The sequence below is a fragment of the Salvelinus fontinalis genome, chromosome 38 (assembly GCF_029448725.1).
Source record: "Salvelinus fontinalis isolate EN_2023a chromosome 38, ASM2944872v1, whole genome shotgun sequence".
Taxonomy (NCBI): Eukaryota; Metazoa; Chordata; class Actinopteri; order Salmoniformes; family Salmonidae; genus Salvelinus; species Salvelinus fontinalis.
Window position 1 is genome coordinate 34,302,498 of NC_074702.1, and position 20,724 is coordinate 34,323,221.

At 42.7% G+C, this 20,724-nt stretch overlaps 1 protein-coding gene across 1 annotated transcript in view; it reads left to right on the forward strand.

Annotated features, from left to right (window-relative positions):
• serinc2l (serine incorporator 2, like) overlaps positions 1 to 19,278 on the forward strand; it is a 27,632-nt gene extending 8,354 nt beyond the window's left edge. The window contains exons 2-11 of the mRNA XM_055903667.1: positions 1,818 to 1,934; positions 5,191 to 5,352; positions 9,065 to 9,252; positions 9,838 to 9,917; positions 13,144 to 13,281; positions 13,611 to 13,780; positions 13,993 to 14,083; positions 14,573 to 14,723; positions 15,091 to 15,300; positions 15,641 to 19,278. Of these exons, the coding sequence (XP_055759642.1) occupies positions 1,896 to 1,934; positions 5,191 to 5,352; positions 9,065 to 9,252; positions 9,838 to 9,917; positions 13,144 to 13,281; positions 13,611 to 13,780; positions 13,993 to 14,083; positions 14,573 to 14,723; positions 15,091 to 15,300; positions 15,641 to 15,779 (1,368 nt within the window). The 5' untranslated portion in view covers positions 1,818 to 1,895 and the 3' untranslated portion in view covers positions 15,780 to 19,278. The remainder of the gene's footprint in view (positions 1 to 1,817; positions 1,935 to 5,190; positions 5,353 to 9,064; positions 9,253 to 9,837; positions 9,918 to 13,143; positions 13,282 to 13,610; positions 13,781 to 13,992; positions 14,084 to 14,572; positions 14,724 to 15,090; positions 15,301 to 15,640) is intronic.
• The last annotated feature ends 1,446 nt before the right edge of the window (positions 19,279 to 20,724 follow it).

The following is a 20,724-nucleotide window of genomic DNA, read 5'->3' on the forward strand; positions in this document are numbered from 1 at the left end:
CACACACATACATGGCCTTGCTGTTATGAATTTTGTTTACCTTGGTGTCTTTTGTTTTTTGCATTGTTGTTTTCGGTTTATTTAATTATTATTAATGATTTAATTTTACTATGTTAAAAAAAAAATCTCGAGGGGGGGTGTCTGATATGTTGCTGTTTGGGGTCCCAGTTTTTGACCTTGTGGGTGATCTGTCGACGTGCCCTTGAGCAGGGCGTTGTCCCTGGTTTCTCTGTGGGTCGTTCTGGATGGGAGTCTGTTAGATGACTGAATAATGTACATGTTGAGTGGCTTCACTGCAAGTAGATTGTATGTTTTAATATTAAATTAAACATATATTATATTTTTTTACTGTAATGCAGGTGATTGATGACGATGACATGAACATCAATCAAATGTATTTATAAAGCCCTTTTTACATCAGCCGATGTCACAAAGTGCTGTACAGAAACGCAGCCTAAAACCCCAAACAGCAAGCAATGCAGATGTAGAAGCACGTGCATGTATTGGGGTTTACATCCAGACAAGCATTATGCTCCGATTTTTACCTCAACATAGTGTGAAATACACATATAAACAATAGCCTAAATGTAGGCACATTTTGTTGGGGGGCAATGGGGATATTCGGGATGGAGATTTTTTACTTCATGCTATCTTAGCTGAGCTCCTATGTCAAGCACCGGGAAACAGACTCCAACATCTCAGAAGAGGTAAGTGTTGTCTTTTCATTTAGCCAGCTGCTTATAATTAGCTGGATGGCTATAGGGATATGCATATGACAGCTCCCCGCATCACAGTAAATGCTGTCGGATTGACCATGTAGAACCTTTTACAAAATTTTGGAGGCGCTGCGGTATAGATTTGGCCTCTGCAAGCCTCCAGAGGCTCCGCACTTTTGTCACACCCTCCTTACGGAGCCTCTGGAATCCATTTCCAGAGTGGAAGAAGGGAGTGACGTTGAAGAAATCATGGTAGTTGGATTAGAGACACCGGTAAATGATACTCGCCAACAGGGTACTGACTACGCCATTCAAAGACTCTAATTACTATAGCACCTATTGTCATAGGATCTTCTGACTGGGGGAGTTTCGTTAAGAGCCCCAACACTTGCTCTAAACAGTAGCATGCATCGCTTGCGGTACTGTTTTGGGAAACAGAAGGAAAGTATCTTTCATATCAGCGAGAAGTAATTTTCAAAAAACTAAAGGTAAATTACACTGCCATTATCTCCATGTTGCAGCACTGGTTTATGGAAGACAGATGGAAGACATAGGCCACCACCTATGCTGATTAGCTATCTAGTGTGTTCTGGACACCTGTGTGTAAGTTAATTGGGGAAGAGCTGTAGTTCGTCAACTGGGGTCACCTAGATCACACAGTGTATGGATCTGTGCAAAACTGCTACAGTAAGTGTATTTTTCTATTTATTTAAGCTTATTTCTCACTGACATGAAAGATTAGGCCCTTACACAACAAAAAATGCCGTCAGAGTGCAGTATAACGGTAGTTAGAGTGCAGTATGCTGCAATTGCTGCATCAAAAATACCACAGTGGTCTTCAGTTGCTGCACTTTTACTGCAGTTTCAAAACTGCAATGTTTTTTAAGGGAGGCATATTAGCATGTTTAGATAACCATTTAGAAAGCAATGATTGACGTTTCTAAACGGTAATACAGCGTCAGAATTGTAGTTTACATGGAGCCAAATGTGGTGAATGTAATGGCTGAAACCCCTGCTGATGTATTACATCTTTGTATTGTATTATGATTGTTTTCCCCCCTTTCCCAGCAATGGATTTTCTTTCGTTCCTTACCCGTACAGTAGGTGGCGACATGCACCTTCTAGCGTTTGTTTGTGGACCGCCATGATACCAGAGAAGAAGAGGACATCGCTTAGAAAATGGGGGCTTGCATGGCCTTATGTTCCCTTGCTAGCTGTGTAAGTAGCACAACAAAATCCTTTCGTGCTGCCGTTTCTGTGTTTGAGACATCGGGGTTAGCAAGCTAGAACGTTTTATCGCTAGCGAAAGCCGAATCTGGATTTACAGGAGACGTTGAATATGGCGCTTCTCCTTTATCGCCATATTCAACGTCTCCTGTAAACCCATATTCTGGTCCTATAGCTAGCTAGACATGTTTGCTTGCTGGCATAATTACGAAGATAACCAGTCTTTCGCTTCAGTTACCATTACCCAGTAATTGTTTTGATTATTCGCCTTCAGTTTGATCCATAGGCTCCATAGTTTCTCTGTCTCATATGTTGTTAATTTGAAGAAAAAAACATGATTTCACCTTTATTTAACCAGGTAGACCAGTTGAGAACAAGTTCTCATTTACAACTGCGACCTGGCCAAGATCAAGCAAAGCAGTGCGACAAAAGCAACAACACAGAGTTACACATGGGATAGACAAACAAACGTACAGTCAATAGCACAATAACAAAATCTATATACAGTGTGTACATATAGTAAAATTTGTGAGGTAAGGCAATAAACAGGCCATAGTGGCGAAATAATTACAATTTAGCATTAACACTGGAGTGATAGATGTACAGATGATGATGTGCAAGTAGAGATACTGGGGTGCGAAAGAGCAAAACAAATATATATATATGGAGATGAGGTAGTTGGGTGGGCTGTTTACAGATGGCTGTGTCAGGTGCAGTGATCGGTAAGCTGCTCTGACAGCTGATGCTTAAAGTTAGTGAGGGAGATATGAGTCTCCAGCTTCAGTGATTTTTGTAGTTTGTTCCAGTCATTGGCAGCAGAGAACTGGAAGGAAAGGTGGCCAAATGAGGCTTTGGGGATGACCAGTGCAATATACCTGCTGGAGCGCTTGCTACGGGTGGGTGTTGCTATGGTGACCAGTGAGCTGAGATAAGGCGGGGCTTTACCTAGCAAAGACTTATAGATGACCCGGAGCCAGTGGGTTTGGCGATGGATATGTAGTGAGGGCCAGCCAATGAGAGCATACAGGTTGCAGTGGTGAGTAGTATATGGGGCTTTAGTGACAAACGGATGGCACTGTGATAGACTACATCCAATTTGCTGAGTAGAGTATTGGAAGCTATTTTGTAAATGACATCGCCGAAGTCAAGGATCGGTAGGATAGTCAGTTTTACGAGGGTATGTTTGGCAGCATGAGTGAAGGAGGATTTGTTGCAAAATAGGAAGCCAATTATAGATTTAATTTTGGATTGGAGATGCTTAATGTGAGTCTGGAAGGAGAGTTTACAGTCTAGCCAGACACCTAGGTAGTTGTCCAAATATTCTAAGTCAGAACCGTCCAGAGTAGTGATGCTAGTCGGTCGGGCGGGTGCGGGCAGCGATCGGATGAAGAGCATGCATTTAGTTTTACTAGCATTTAAGAGCAGTTGGAGGTCACGGAAGGAGTGTTGTATGGCATTGAAGCTCGTTTGGAAGTTTGTTAACACAGTGCCCAAGGAAGGGCCAGATGTATACATGCCAGAGGTCCGGACAATAGGCCCTCCGATTTGACACACTGAACTCTATCTGAGAAGTAGTTGGTGAACCAGGCGATGCAGTGATTTGAGAAACCAAGGCTATTGAGTCTGCCGATAAGAATGCAATGATTGGTAGAGTCGAAAGCCTTGGCCAGGTTGATGAAGACTGCTGCACAGTACTGTCTTTTATCGATGGCGGTTATGCTATCGTTTAGGACCTTGAGCGTGGCAGAGGTGCACCCATGACCAGCTTGGAAAACAGATTGCATAGCGGAGAAGGTACGGTGGAATTCGAAATGGTCTGTGATCTGTTTGTTAACTTGGCTTTTGAAGACTTTAGAAAGGCAGGGCAGGATGGATATAGGTCTGTAACAGTTTGGGTCTAGAGTGTCTACCCCTTTTGAAGAGGGGGATGACCACGGCAGCTTTCCAATCTTTAGGGATCTCAGACAATACAAAAGAGAGGTTGAACAGACTAGTAATAGGGGTTGCAACAATTGCGGCGGAAAATTTAGAAAGAGAGGGTCCACATTGTCTAGCCCAGCTGATTTGTAGGGTCCAGATTTTGCAGCTCTTTCAGAACATCAGCTGTCTGGATTTAAGTGAAGGAGAAGTGTGGAGGGGGGGGGGGGGGGGGGGGGGGTTGGGCAAGTTGCTGCAGGTGGTGCTGAGCTGTTGGCTGGGGTAGGGGTAGCCAGGTGGAAAGCATGGCTACCCCTACCTGTATAAAAATGCCCCCTGTAGAAAAATGCTTATTGAAATTCTCGATTATCGTAGATTTATCGATGGTGACAGTGTTTCCTAGCCTCAAGTGCAGTGGGCAGCTCGGAGGAGGTGCTCTTATTCTCCATGGACTTTACAGTATCCCAAAACTTTTTGGAATTAGTGCTACAGGATGCAAATTTCTGTTTGAAAAAGCTAGCCTTTGCTTTCCTGACTGACCGTGTATATTGGTTTCTGACTTCCATGAAAAGTTGCATATCGCGGGGGCTATTCGATGCTAATGCAGTACACCACAGGATGTTTTTGTGCTGGTCAAGGGCAGTCAGGTCTGGGGTGAACCAGGGGCTATATCTGTTCTTAGTTCTACATTTTTTTTTGAATGGGGCATGCTTATTTAAGATGGTGAGGAAAGCACTTTCAAATAACAACCAGGCATCCTCTACTGAAGGGATGAGGTCAATGTCCTTCCAGGATACCCGGGCCAGGTCGATTAGAATTTAGGAAGCGTTTGACAGTGGTCGTTTGACCGCAGAACCATTACGCACGCAGGCAGTGATTGCTGAGATCCTGGTTAAAGACAGCAGAGGTGTATTTGGAGAGCAAATTGGTCAGGATGATATCTATGAGGGTGCCCATGTTTACTGATTTAGGGTTGTACCTGGTAGGTTCCTTGATAATATGTGTGAGATTGAGGGCATCGCTTTTCGTATCTCAAATATGTACGAAAAAAAACGAAAAACAGACTAGTTACAGACTTAATTAACATGGGACAAGACAAACACACGTCCGACTGCTATGCCATCTTGGATTAGAATGACTTCCTCCTTCAATCCTGCTATATGATCCCATGTGTAATTGTGTCTTGTTGCTGAGATTCCACCAAGACATTAGCATACAATCTGTTCATAAAACAAGTGACTAACAACGTTGTTCAGATTTATTCATTCTCGAACCTCCACCAGGCTACTGTTTAATGTGTGCTCTCCTTTCTCGCTTCTTTCTCCACTAGGCCTCCTGTCTGTGTGGCTCCGCTCCGTGTCTGCTATGTGGCTGCTGTCCCTCCTCCAGAAACTCCACCGTCACCCGGCTGGTGTTCTCCTTCTTTCTACTCCTAGGGACCCTGGTGTCTGTCATCATGATCCTCCCTGGCATGGAGGCACAGCTCCAAAAAGTAAGACACTCCTGTCGGTGTGTTAGTGGTGCTGTTTGTTCAGCTGTTTGTTCAACCGCACCTGCCTGCAATTACACATTTAAAAAAATATGTTTTATTTATTTTTTATTTAACTTGGCAAGTCAGTTAAGAACAAATTCTTATTTACAATGGCGGACTACCCCGGACGACACTGGTCCAATTGTGCACCGCCCTATGGGACTTCCAATCACGGTCGGATGTGATTCAGCCTGGATTCTATCCAGGGACTTTAGTGATAATCCATCCACAATTGCTAGTAAGCCATCCGCAACCACCCGACTATATGTGATCAAGTGAAAGTCTGAGGCCCTCATCCGACCCTATCCTGCAAATATTGAAAATGTCCTTAGGCTACAGTCCAAGATGACGTAATGATTTTTTTGACAGGGGGTGCAGGATTTTTTGTTGTTGCCTAATTTAGATATGTTTCTGCTTATAATTTCCAACATTTTGGTAGGCTATGGTAAGTGAACTTGTCTAATTAGACCAGAATAATGTCATAAATTATAGAATGGACACTTCAATCTAAAATTTACACCTGCCAAATGCCGGTAGATTTTGGCATTGGCGGGTAAGATGTCTGTAAGAGGTCGGGGTTTAACAGTGCGAGCATTTGACTTGCATTTGTGAATAAAAATGGTAAGTATGAGCAGATTTATAGTAAAATGTATTCTGCAGTAGCTGTTTTCAAAGTATTTCTACTGTTTTGTTTCATAGCTTGTAAATTAATCGCACAAAGTCAAAGAATCACGAATCCTAAATAGCCTATTCCACCTTGCGCTGCAACACTGCCTGGCTGAATTCATTAGGCCCTAATCTATGGATTTCACATGACTGGGCAAGGGTGTAGTCATGGGTGGGCCTGGGAGGGAATTGGCCCACCCACTTGGGAGCCAGGCTCACCCACTCAGGATGAGTTATTCCACACTAAAGGGCTTTATTACAGACAGTAATACTCCTCAGCACCCCCTCAGATTATCCTGCAGGTGAAGAAGCCAGATATGGAGGTGCTGGGCTGGCGTGGTTACACGGTTGGAAGTACTGCCAAATTCTCTAAAATGACAGAGGTGACTTATGGTAGAGAAATTAACATTAAATTATCTTGCAACAGCTCTGGTGGACATTCTTGCAGTCAGCATGCCAATTGCACTCTCCCTCAACATGAGACATCTGTGGTGTTTTGTGACAAAACTGCACATTTTAGTGGCCTTTTATTGTCCCCAGCATAAGGTGCACCTGTGTAATGATCATGCTGTTAAAGGATCCAACCCTTTTTTCGCATAAAATGACATACCCAAATCTAACTGCCTGTAGTCAGGACCTGAAGCAGCAATATGCATATTCTTGATACCATTTGAGAGGAAACACTTTGATGTTTGTGGGAATGTGAAATTAATGTAGGAGAATATAACACATTAGATCTGGTAAAAGATAATACAAAGAAAAAACATGCGCTTTTTTTGTACCATCATCTTTGAAATGCAAGAGAAAGGCCTTAATGTATTATTCCAGCCCAGGCACAATTTAGATTTTGGCCACTAGATGGCAGCAGTTTAAGTTTTAGACTGATCCAATTAACCATTGCATATCTGTTAAAAATGTTGTATCAAGACTGCCCAAATGTGCCTAATTGGTTTATTAATACATTTTCAAGTTCATAATTGTGCACTCTCCTCAAACAATAGCATGGTATTCTTTCACTGTAATAGCTACTGTAAATTGGACAGTGCAGTTAGATTAACAAGAATTTAAGCTTTCTGCCCATATCAGATATGTCTATGTCCTGGGATTTTTTTTTTGTTACTTACAACCTACGTTAGCTCAACTGTCCTGCGGGGGGGGATATGCCACACCTGTCAGGTGGATGGATTATCTTGGCATAGGAGAAATGCTCACTAACAGGGCTGTAAAGAAATTTGGTCAAAACATTAGAGAGAAATAAGCTTATTGTGTGTGTAGAACATTTCTGGGATCTTTTATTTCAGCTCATGAAACATGGGACTAACACCTTACATGTTGCGTTTTATATTTTTGTTTAGTATACATTGTTTTGTTCACAAGCTAGGTTGTTTTTCTATGTTTGAGTTTCAACTGCTAGGGAAGAGAATACAACGCTTCTTCTACTAGTCAGACTCAATCTCAGACACAAACATGATTTACCACGGTAAACTGGCTCTGATTTTAATTCAAGTACTTTTCAAGTACCAATTTGAGGAAAATGTCTGATTTTCAAGGTATTCCAGTACTTAAATTTCAGCGTGCCAAATTCAAGTACTTTAAGCACCTTCTGCGAACCCTGACATTTTTTTGTCTCATCTGTGATATTTTGGTTAAAGGACACACAAAATGTCAGGGTTCGCACAAGGTGCTTAATGAATTTGGCACGTTGAAATTCAAGTACTGGAATACCTTGAAAATCTGACATTGTCTCAAATTTGTACTTGAAAAGTACCTGAATTAAAATGAGAGGAGAACAGAAAACGATCAAATACGTTAATATGAAAAATATTAGAGAAATATTTTGGTCTTGCAAGCTTGCTCATTCCACTCACACTGGCACTCAGCCAGGCAGGTACAGAACTGACTGAAGTGCTGCCAAATGTAACATCGATAGCTAAAATTCAGAGCAAATTTAAATGTAATTTAAATGTAATTAAATGTAATTTAAAATTTAAATGGAAAATTAAACAGAAAAAAGTTTCTGCTTTCACACCACTTTAAGAAAGTATCTCATATTAAGTGAGAAATCTACAAACCATATAGACAAACTGACTTAAAAATAACAGCATAAAAGAACAAAATAAACATGTTGTTGGTAGGAAATTGGCAGGATATTTATGTTTATGAATGGGTTTTACCAGACCCAACCAGGGATGTAGTGAAGGGTAAATGCCGTTTACTCATCTTTTTATTTGTGAAATAGGGTTTACTCACCTTTTTTATTTAGTTAATTATCGTTTACCCACTTATTATTGCATTGATCAATGCTCTGAAGGCTTTTTGATCTGAGTTCTGATCACTACCTTTGCGAACGAGTGGAATCATGAATGATTCATGTCTGCTCGTTATGGTCGCCTGCTACCCCGGATTTGCCTTGTTTAGCAGTGGGTAGCAGGGGTAGCAGGCGACCATTACGAGCAGACATTCACCACTCTGTGCAATGGGAAACTCCGCCCACGACATAGGCCGAGAGGTAAAACTAACTACCTCAGCCCAGGCCTACAGTGGCAAGTGGCAGAGAGACATCTCTCGATTCATGCCGTGTTAACAGACATCCCCCAAACAAAACCCCCCTTACTCTCGGAGAATGAGTGTACAACTGGTAAATAGTCGCTGATATTTCAGTCAGATGTTAAATAAAGGTTCAATTTGAAAAAATGGAAGAAAAAAATTCTAGGTAGCTCAAGGGCTCTGACTATTAGCCAGGTAGCTAGCTATAACTAGCTGGCCAGAAGGATGAAGTTAGAAGCTAATGTAGAATGGAACCTGACCTCAGCAGGAACAGTTGACTGAAATTAAGCTAGCTATAATCAAAAGATGGGCTACTATAATTTCTCATAACAAAATACCTTGGTCCACCTTTCCTATGAGTAAAACAAAAAATTGTTCTAGCACTTTCTGTGACGATGTCTTTTTAGAAACGCTACTCAAAATGACATTGAAATGCCCTTTTTATCCTTTCCCCCTCTAGATCCCAGGCTTCTGTCAGGGTGCGAGCACCATACCAGGCATGGAGAACCAGTTTAACTGTGATGTCATTGTGGGCTACAAGTCGGTGTACCGCATGTGCTTCGCCATGACCTGCTTCTTCTTCCTCTTCTCAGCCATCATGGTCCGCGTCCAGAGCAGCAAAGACCCGCGTGCATCCATTCAGAATGGGTGAGCTCCAATTAAGATTTAGATCACTTCATTCATCAATTGTACACAAGGTACAACCAAAGTTTGACTAAGGCTTTTTCCTAGCCTCTCTGAAAGACACATATACAGGTTGGAGCGGGGGGCTGCAACACTGGGTGCCCGCGGAGCAGGTGTTGTGGTGGCTTAAGCGCCTTGCTTAAGGGCACATCGGCAGGCACTTTGAGGATTTGATACCAGCAACCCTCCAGCTTACTTCCCTCCAGATTTTTCCCGCCAGACCCGGGATTCGAACTGGCACCCCTCCGGTTGCTGGCTCGCCTTTAACCGCTAGTCTATCTGCCGCCCTACCACCATGCCCTTCACCTCTTGCGTTCCCAGGGGGCAAAATGGTTTGAAGTGACCTCATTACAATCAGAAACCGGTCGATATGTAATTTCAACCCATTTTGGGTTAGTACTGTAATAAGTTGTGTACAAATCATATATAGGTCCTTTTAGTAACTTTCAGGCTGAAGTTTACTGGCTTCTCTTAGAGAAGACTCATGAAAATACTCTGTTTTTCTGACGTACTATGTTTCTTTTTGTGAAACCTGTGTTTTATCCCCAGTTTCTGGTTCTTTAAGTTTCTGATCCTGGTCGGCATCACCGTGGGAGCCTTCTTCATCCCGGATGGAACCTTCCATACTGGTACTTTGATTAAACTTTAAATGACTGTCAAGTGACATCTGACAGTACTGGCTTAATCATTGGCAAACGACTAGCAAAGCAGGAACATTATCATGTTCAAGGTACAGTGCATGGGTGAAAAACATTTTCCCTCTGAAAGATCCTCAACATATAGTGATTGAGTTATTATATGTAAAGTATGCTGTTTATGCTCTTGTGAACAAACACAATCAGACAAATAAAAAAAAATTGCCTTTGAGGGCTCACCAAACCTGATTTTAATCTTATAGCCAATTACTGGGAAGTAATCAAAGAATGTAGAAGCCAATTTAATTCTGTTGAACTAGCACATTGTTTACTGCAAGACAGAAAGCAATTACTTTTTTTATATAGTCTGCACTGTGTTTATATAAACTAAAATAGGACATCCTCACTTATTTATCCTATTTTTTACCAAGCTGCAAATTAGAATGGATTCGAAAATAGGCACACGATATTTGATAAAGGAAGTAGGAGAGGGAAAGTAATTTTACTCTGAATATGCCAGAAGTGAACCTATAGGCAAAGCACAATAATCACACTGTTATACGCTATATATACAAAAGTATGTGGACACCCCTTCAAATTAGTGGATTAGGCTATTTCAGCCACACCCATTGCTGAAAGGTATATCAAATCAAGTAAACACCATGCAATCTCCATAGACAAACATTAGCGGTAGAATGGCCTTACTGAAGAGATCAGTGACTTTCAACATGCCACCTTTCCAACAAGTCAGTTTGTCAAATTTCTGCACTGCTTAGAGCTGCCCCGGTCAACTGTAAGTGTTACTGTGAAGTGGAAACGTCTAGGTGCAAAAACGGCTCAGCTGCAAAGTAGTACGCCACACACGCTCACAGAACGGGACCGCCGAGTGCTGAAGTGATTTAATAAAAAATGGTCTGCAGTGGTGTAAAGCTTGCCGCCATTGGACTCTGGAACAGAGGGGTGATGAATCAAGCTTCACCATCTGGCAGTCCGACGGACAAATCTGTGTTTGGAGGATGCCAGGAGAACGCTACCTTCCCCAGTGCGTAGTGCCAACTGTAAAGTTTGGTGGAGGAGAAATAATGGTCTGGGACTGTTTTTCATGGTTCGGGCTGGGACCCTTAGTTCCAGTGAAGGAAAATCTTAACGCTATTGTATACAATGACATTCTAGATGATTCTGTGCCTCCAACTTTGTGGCAACAGTTTGGGGAAGGTCCTTTCCTGTTTTAACATGTCAATGCCTCAGTGCACAAAGCAAGGTCCATACAGAAACACCTTTGGGAGGAATTGGAACGCCGACTGCGAGCGTCCTAATCGCCTAACATCAGTGCCCGACCTCACTAAAGCTCTTGTGGCTGAATGGAAGCAAGTCCCCGCAACAATGTTTCAACATCAAAACTCGGCAATAAAAGAAACGTCCCTCTTTCAGGACCCTGTCTTTCAAAGATAATTCGGGAAAATCCTTCACAGATCTCCATTGTAAAGGGTTTAAATACTGTTTCCCATGCTTGTTCAATGAACTATAAACAATTAATGAACATGCACCTGTGGAACAGTCGTTAAGACACTAACAGCTTACAGACGGTAGGCAATTAAGGTCAGTTATGAAAACTTAGGACACTAAAGAGGCCTTTCTACTGACTCTGAAAAACACCAAAAGAAAGATGCCCAGGGTCCCTGCCCATCTGCGTGAACGTGCCTTAGGCATGCTGCAAGGAGGCATGAGGACTGCAGATGTGGCCAGGGCAATAAATTGCAATGTCCGTACTGTGAGACGCCTAAGACAGCGCTACAGGGAGACAGGACAGACAGCTGATCGTCCTCGCAGTGGAAGATCACGTGTAACAACACCTGCACAGGATCGGTACATCCGAACATCACACCTGTGGGACAGGTACAGGATGGCAACAACAACTGCCCGAGTTACACCAGGAACGCACAATCCCTCCATCAGTGCTCAGGCTGTCCGCAATAGGCTGAGAGAGGCGTGTAGGCCTGTTGTAAATATTGGTGCAGTCCATGAGGAGGAGATGCACAGCAGTACGTAATGCAGCTGGTGGCTACACCAGATCCTCACCAGACATCACCGGCAACAACGTTGCGTATGGGCACAAACCCACCGTCGCTGGACTGGACAGGACTGGCAAAAAGTGCTCTTCACTGACGAGTCGCGGTTTTGTCTCACTAGGGGTGATGGTTGGATTTGCGTTTATCGTCGAAGGAATGAGCATTACACCGAGGCCTGTACTCTGGAGCGTGATCGATTTGGAGGTGGAGGGTCCGTCATGGTCTGTGGCGGTGTGTCACAGCATCATCGGACTGAGCTTGTTGTCATTGCAGACAATCTCAGTGTTGTGCGTTACAGGGAAGACATCCTCCTCCCTCGTGGTACCCTTCCTGAAGGCTCGTCCTGACATCACCCTCCATCATGACAATGCCACCAGCCATACTGTTTGTTCCGTGTGTGATGTCCTGCAAGACAGGAATGTCAGTGTTCTGCCATGCCCACCGAAGAGCCCAGATCTCAATCCCATTGAGCACTTCTGGGACCTGTTTGATCGGAGGGTGAGGGCTAGGGCCATTGCCCCCAGAAATGTCCGGGAACTTGCACGTGCCTTTGTGGAAGAGTGTTGTAACATCTTACAGCAAGAACTGGCAAATCTGGTGCAGTCCATGAGGAGGAGATGCACTGCAGTACGTAATGCAGCTGGTGGCCACACCAGATAGACTGTTGATTTTGACCCCCCCCCCCCCAACCCTTGTTCAGGGACATTTTTCCATTTCTGTTAGTCACGTGTCTGTGGAACTTGTTCAGTTGATGTCTCAGTTGTTGAATCTTGTTATGTTCATACAAATATTTACACATGTCAAGTTTCATTTACACATGAAAATAAACTCAGTTGACAGTGAGAGGACGTTTCTTTTTTTTGCTGAGTTTAGTAGAGAGCCTTCCCAGAAGTGGAGGCTGTTATAGCAGCAAAGGGGGGACCATCTCCTTATCAATGTCCATAATTTTGGAATGAGATGTTTGACGACCAGGTGTCCATATACTTTTGGTCATGTGGTGTATACTTTTATAAACAATGGAAAACTCACGTTTCATCCCCTCACAATACCGTAGTGTTAGTTAAACCTTGATGTCAATCAACATGCAATGGGTTCCAGGAAGTTGGTTGTATTTATATGTTTATTGATCTGCCTCTTTTCTCCTCCGGCAGTATGGTTTTACTTTGGCGTGGTTGGCTCCTTCATCTTCATCGTCATCCAGCTTATCCTTCTCATCGACTTTGCCCACTCTTGGAACAAGATATGGGTGGGGAACGCCGAAGAGGGCAACTCAAAGTGCTGGTTTGCAGGTACAATTACAGTACTTTCTCCAGAGGACATAGTACCTTAACGCTGCTCAAGAAGTTATACTACCATGACTGTGTTTATTCTTCTAAGGCAGCAGGGTTCTTCAACCAGCCAATCAACCAATCATCAACCCTTGATACGTTGAATGTGGTGTTAGTAGTAATGGACTGGAACAAAAGCCTGCACACCTTGTGGCTCTCCAGGACCACGGTTGAAGAACCCTGCTGCTCTAGAAGAACATAGAACGAGTATATGCATCTGAAGAGTATGGGGGTGTTCGTCATACAGGACTGTTTTTACCGACCCTCTCCATGTTGCCCCTCTCCCTCAGGCTTATTGTCGTTCACCTTCCTCCACTACGCACTGGCCTTCACCTCAGTGGTGCTGTTCTACATCTACTACACCCAGCCTAACGACTGCACCGAGCACAAGGTCTTCATCAGCCTCAACCTCATCTTCAGCGTCATCATCTCCATCGTCTCCGTCCTGCCCAAAGTACAGGTATTGTGGCGGTTTCATTGTTCCTTCATTTGAGAAGGAGGGCAGTTTTAGCAATTATATCAGTAATAATTTGTACAATGTTTGGTAAGGGAATGCTTTTAGTAGTCCGTTTTCGTTGATAACGGTGTTGACAATTGTATGCATTGCAGGATGATGAATTTGTTTCACTGCATACATGTGTTTACCAGTGCCTATGTTCTTGTGTGTCACAGGAAGCCCAGCCCCAGTCTGGTTTGCTCCAGGCCTCTCTCATCTCCCTCTACACCATGTATGTCACCTGGTCCGCCATGACCAACAACCCAAGTGAGTCTCAGCCTCTTTCCCATTCCAGTTTCAACAGAGTTTCTGCCATTGTTGTCATTTTGACTTTCTCCCTCCAGTTTGTTTATCTTTGCTTTCCAAACCACTGCAGCACTATGAGTGTTTCCTACTGGTGAGTTTGGCCGACTTTGGTAGTTCACGTCACCTTCCCCAACTCGTTACATTTACTAGGGCCTGGAGTTGTTTTCTTGTTAAGTCACATGGTCAGGAAAAACTCCTGGTCCTACTTATGGCCCGTGCTTGTGCTTGTAGTCGGTCCGTGGATAAGCTCAGACAGGTGTTGGGTTGTCTCTGCAAGAGCCTGCACTCAAGTGCTGTATTTAAGAGACACTTGGTATATCTGTTGTGATAGTTGGTTTAGAGCCCTGGCTGTTGCCTTCCTCAAGACTGCAGGTCACTTTATGTGGTTTTTTTTCTTCCCTATAACTATCCTGCATTCTATGGCTGATTTGCTGTGTCTGTCTTTCTCAGACCGTAACTGTAACCCCAGCCTGCTGAGTCTGGTGTCAAATGTCAGCTCCAGTGAGCCCACACCCACCAGTGCCCCAGGACAGGTGCAGTGGTGGGACGCCCAGAGCATTGTGGGTTTGGTCATCTTCCTCTTCTGCACTCTCTATGCCAGGTAGCTAGCTACTCCAATTTGAATCCATATCATGGCTGCTTATTGAATTGTCCGTTATGCTATGATCTTAATAGATCTCCCATGCTCTCGCCCCTTCTCTCTTCTTTCTCCCTTGCTCTGTCTGTCTCGTTCACTTTTTCCCATTCTCTTTCCTTTCCGACCACACCTTTTTAGCTTTGCTTTACCTTAAGGTGCTTTTTAGTCAGTTGTTATTGTTATGCTTTTGTTTTTTATCCTCTTATGTTTGTTGTGTAGTAAATAGTTATGTTTTTATTTTCTTATTTTTTTTCCTGTGAAGCACATTGTGTTGCATTCCATGTCTGAAATGTGCTGTATAAATAAAGCTTGATTTGACTCCCTCCCCCAGTATCCGTTCGTCCAGCAACACCCAGGTGAACAAGCTGATGCAGACCGAGGAGGGCGGGGGTTATGGAGGAGAGGGCGAGGTAGGGGAGGACGGTGTGCGACGTGCCGTGGATAATGAGGAGGAGGGGGTCACCTACAGCTACTCCTTCTTCCACTTCCACCTCTGTCTGGCCTCCCTCTACATCATGATGACACTCACCAACTGGTACCAGTAAGTAGAGCAACAGCTGACCATCAGAGCCACAGCTCAATAGAAATGTTAGAACATTTTACAATATTTCTAGGTGTGATATTGGGTATGTTTTGTATGTATGTATTCCTTGTCAGTTTGAAAGCCATGGGATCAGGAGGGATATATCTTTGGGTGAACCTCAATATCCTTTGTGTGAAAGCTTTGCGAAAGCAAATCACTAATAGGCAGCGTTAATCCACCATATTGCTCTGACCTGTTCTGTGTTTTCAGATTAGTCTAAATTAAGGGGGTGAGACAAGGATAGAAATACTATCAAGATCCACTCTTTAAACTGACACCTTCTCCCTTCATTCCTCAGGCCTGACACCACCACCCAGGCCATGCAGAGCAGTATGCCAGCTGTGTGGGTGAAGATCAGCTCCAGTTGGCTGGGACTGGGCCTCTACCTCTGGACCCTGCTCGCCCCTCTCATGTTTCCCGACCGAGACTTCAGCTGAACAGCCCCCCATGGGGTCACCATGGGCTTGTAAGATGTTGTGAGGAAGTTTATTATAATTCTTTAAAATACAAGTCCGCATTTTTGCATTGGTCTCTGTTGGTGTGTTTAATCTTTTGTTTTGAATTATTTTACATGTTATTAATTATTTACCTTGGCTGCATGGGGTATGGTTATCACTACATTGTTAGATATTATTGGATGCTTTTAAGGGGCTTTTAATATCCATACTGAGAATGTTTTATTGATTTAGCCATTCAATTATTTTATTTGCCTATATGCAAAACTGCACTTAACTCTGTCTACCTTAACACAATCTTCTGAGATGAGCATCGGTTTGTCCCAGAATGCACATTAGTGAACTATAGCAAAGACTTGATAACAGGCGCTTATTACCTCACTTTTACAATAATATATTAGTTGGGATTCCCATGTTGTTAAAGTAGGCCTGGTTCCAGTTGATTGTATTTGTATTTATTATGGATCCCCATTAGCTGCTGCCAAAGCAGCAGGTTGGGGATTCCCCCTCATTGGCTGAGCTCCCGCAGTTCTGGAGCTTTAAGAGTGACCCTCTCCAGAGCCCTAGAGAGACGGTGTGTGAGGGAGATAAACCAGGGGGGCACACCCTCGAGGGGGTTCTCCGAGTCTGAGCCCTCTTACTGAAATGATGTAATATGTACACATCCTGATTAAAGCTCACTGGACTGTGAAGTATCAACCTACCCCCTGCTCTAACTACATATTTCTGAACCCTGGAGGTCAGTTGTAATACCTCCTACCTACCCCACCCTAAGGCTTAGCTCTCTACCCCAACTATGCCTGATTCACGTAGGGCCGACCTGAACCGTACTGGTTCAGATATTTTCTTTTCCCATGATCCTTGCCAGCACGGTTCCAGAAACTATGGGGGATGCATATTCAGGGCAGTACAGCTCAGACTTGGTTTGGCTCAGGAGTGTGAAAATGGTACTACAGTGCTCTCAACACCAACCTTAGCCCATTTAACTCTGGTGCTACACCATGCCCTGTCCCTAAAGATATCTGTGTTTCTGCTCTATCTCTAGCCCTGTTTCTGGGTCTTCTATAGTCATGGGTCAGTGCTAGTACATGCTTGTATCTGCAGTGAGGTGACATATTCTGATCCGATAGTGTCAATCTCTTGGGGGCAGTTTCTCGGACACAGATTATTTTATTTCACCTTTATTTAACCAGGGAGGCTAGTTGAGAACAAGGTCTCATTTTCATTTGCGACCTGGCCAAGATAAAGCATAGCAATTCGACACATACAACAACACATGGAATAAGCAAAACATACAGTCAATAATACAGTAGGAAAAAAGAAAACAAAAAAGTCTATACAGTGAGTGCAAATGAGGTAAGATAAGGGAGTTAAGGTAATACATAGGCCATGGTGGCGAAGTAATTACAATATAGCAATTAAACACTGGAATGGTAGATGTGCAGAAGATGAATGTGCAAGTAGAGATACTGGGGTGCAAAGGAGCAAGATAAATAAATACAGGATGAGGTAGATAGATGAGCAGTTTACAGATGGGGTATGTACAGGTGCAGTGATCTGTGAGCTCCTCTGACAGGTGATGCTTAAAGCGTAGTCCTGGACTAAGACGATATTTCAATTGAGATTTTCCATTGACCATGGTTTTTAGTCCCGGGCTAGGCTTAATCTGTGGCTGGAAAACTGTCCCTTGAAGTCTACAGGGGTTTAGGTGAGGAAGTGGGATTCTGAACCTTTCACTTCTGCTCTGAGAAATGCCATATGTTGCCACGATGTTACTGAGTCAGTTAATTAATCAGTCAATAGTGTACAGCTCTATAACAATGCATTTCAAGAACGATATGTTGGTGTTTGATGATATTTTAAATGGTTATAATTCAATGGATATTGCTTTCAAATATGATAATTATGAGTTGTTGCACACATTCATGTCAGATTATTTACCTGTTAATGGATATGAAGTTTCCCAATGTGACTGAAATAAGATCAATATGTTTCACTCGTGGTGAAAAGATTGGTGTACTTAAGAGATGTGACATTTTTAAATTGGTGGTCTATTGAAGAATCTTGACTGAACTGTACTAATTATAAAAATACAATATTTAACCTTTATTTAACTAGGCAAGTCAGTTAAGAACACATTCTTATTTACATTGACTGCCTAGGAACAGTGGGTTAACTGCCTTGTTCAGGGGCAGAACGACAGATTTTTACCTTGTCAGCTCGGGGATTTGATCTAGCAATCTTTCAGTTACTGGCCCAACTCTCTAACCACTAGGCTACCTGCCGGCCCAGTGCAAAAATTTGAGTATTGTGAATTTGATTGTTTAAAAGTGAAATTGAAGACAATAATTCAATTCTGATAAACATTAAAGTGTACAGAACACGGTCCTAATTTTGAGTTGCACACCCTTTTGCCCTCAGAACAGCCTCAATTCGTCAGGCCATGAAATCTACAAGGTGTTGAAAGCATTCCACAGGGATACTTACAACATTCCAGTTGGCTGGATGTCCTTTGGGTGGTGGACCATTCTCGATACACATGGGAAACTGTTGAGCGTGAAAAACCCAGCAGTGTTGCAGTTCTTGACACACTCAAACCGGTGCGCCAGGCACCTACTACCATACCCCGTTCAAAGGCACTTCAATCTTTTGTCTTGCCCTTTCACCCTACACACACACAATCCATGACTCAATTGTCTCAAGGCTTAAAAATCATTATTTAACCTGTCTCCCCTTTATCTACACGGATTGAAGTGGATTTAACAGGTGAAATCAATAAGGGATCATAGCTTTCAGCTAGATTCACCTGGTCAGTCTGTCACGGAAACTCAGTGTATTGTACAGTATATGTTGCATGTGAGCATAATGTATTATGGTTCATTGCCCATACAGATGAATTAACCCAAGCATGGTTTCAAGTGATGATCCTTCAGTATTGAATGAAGAATTATCAAGGGTGTTTTTGAGAACAACAATATTGAGTGCCTTTTTATATATAAATGCATTTCAAAAAGAGCTTCTGGTAGATATAAATTCAAACCTGCAATAACGTGGCTTCCACATTTTGTGTTAAATGCATGTTTTAGCATGTCACAAGGAGTGTCTCAGCTAATTTCATAGTTTGGTTATATAGGTACAGTATCTGAAAATTATTTTTCAATAAAATCATCAACATAATCCCATGAAGGTATTAAAAAAAATCATCTTTACAGTATACTTTCTTCACAATTGCAGTACGATTAGTGCTCATGTTGCCCACTAGGTGGAACTGAAGCGCCTTAAATATTGTTTTCTTTGCTGTTATCAGATACCATACTACACAGGAGACTGCAGTACACTACAGAAATGTTATAAGGATATTTTCTAATCAACGGACTGAGGTTGCTCAGAGCTTTACCCTGTGCTCTGAGAAACTTGAGAACTGCGAAGAGTGAACGTGATGTGACCCAATAAACCTGTCCTCTGGATGTTGTTGATTGTACAGTATGCTGTTGATCCTTATTGACACAAAAGGTCTCTTATTTTGGGAAGTTCACCAGAGGGAGAAATCTTGTCTATTTGCTGGGATTATGATAGCATTTCCATCAGATTGCTACTGTAAGGGGACCCCACAGTCCTCACAGCACAATCAGAGATTCGACTGGGGAGGCACTGGGGATGGATGGGGACAGAAGAGGGCCAAAAGGGGGCACTGCAACTTTTTGTCTTTCACTGTAGCCTATCCATGAGTCTATCGTGTACAAAATCAAACCTGCACTTGTTTGATATTCATTGATCATGTTATTTAAAACAACCTGAAGTCACTGAAGGTTTCTGAGGAACATGGGACTGAGTTACACTGCCATAGATGTAATATTTAGTTTTTAGGTACCGGTTGTGTAAAAAGTAGTCCCAATTGTTGATCCCTTTCCCTTGATGTAAAGACTTCTTTTGGCATTACTCAAATTAAACCACCTTTGAATTGATCGTTTCAGTTAAACATATGCCTTAAATATGACAATTGTCTGACCGGTGATGCTTCATACATTGTTAATTATTGTGGTATGGCCTCTGTGGAAATGTTGATTATGTCCATGACAGAATGCCAAGCACATGACTTGAGTGCTTGGTTAACCCTAAATCTAGTTTTAAAGGGTGTTTGCTTTTCATGTGTATGGGGTGACACTAGGCAAGTTTCCATAGACCGCTTTCCGCACAAGTTGGTGGCAGAACAAGGAGTTCGTTTAGAATGCCAGCAAAAAAAAGACTGTTTGCATGTTGCTTATGAGAGCATGTCACACTACTTTTGGATTATAATTGGATTTTAAGGCTCGTATGAATGTCCCGCTTAATATAATGTAGGTGTCATCATCGCAAATCAACTGCATTATTCTTAAAGACTTCAAACGGTAAAATGGCTCTTTGGCTAGCTTTTGCTACAGCCTATGTCAACGAGCGTTAGCATTCCAGCTAACAACTGCTGCATCCAAAATAGATATTTTGCAAAGATCACAACCAAATATAATCTTAGCGACTGTTCAAGCAAGAATGAAAACATGTGAGAATCCTAAAAAGTTATTTTGTTTAGAAGTAATAACATATAGCCTAGATTTATGTTGAATGGGTGCAGATGGCGTTCTTACTGCCGCGCTTGACGTCAGTGTGTTGTGTACTGGAAAGGAATCTAATGACCCAGGTTTATTCGACAAAAGCAATGTTGCAACAACAAAAAAATCATTGCGACGTGTAATGGAAACAGCAGATGTAGAAATGTTCTAAAGATTGAATACATTGATCGGTTCGGCAGGGGTGGATTTTTCTTTTGTTTTAACTTTATTGTGACAAATGATCATGGAAACAGTGTTTCTCAAATCAATTATTATTGCCGAATAATTTTGAAGGTAGGCCTACACAGGGCAAGTGATTTTATACCGTAACTATAACACTC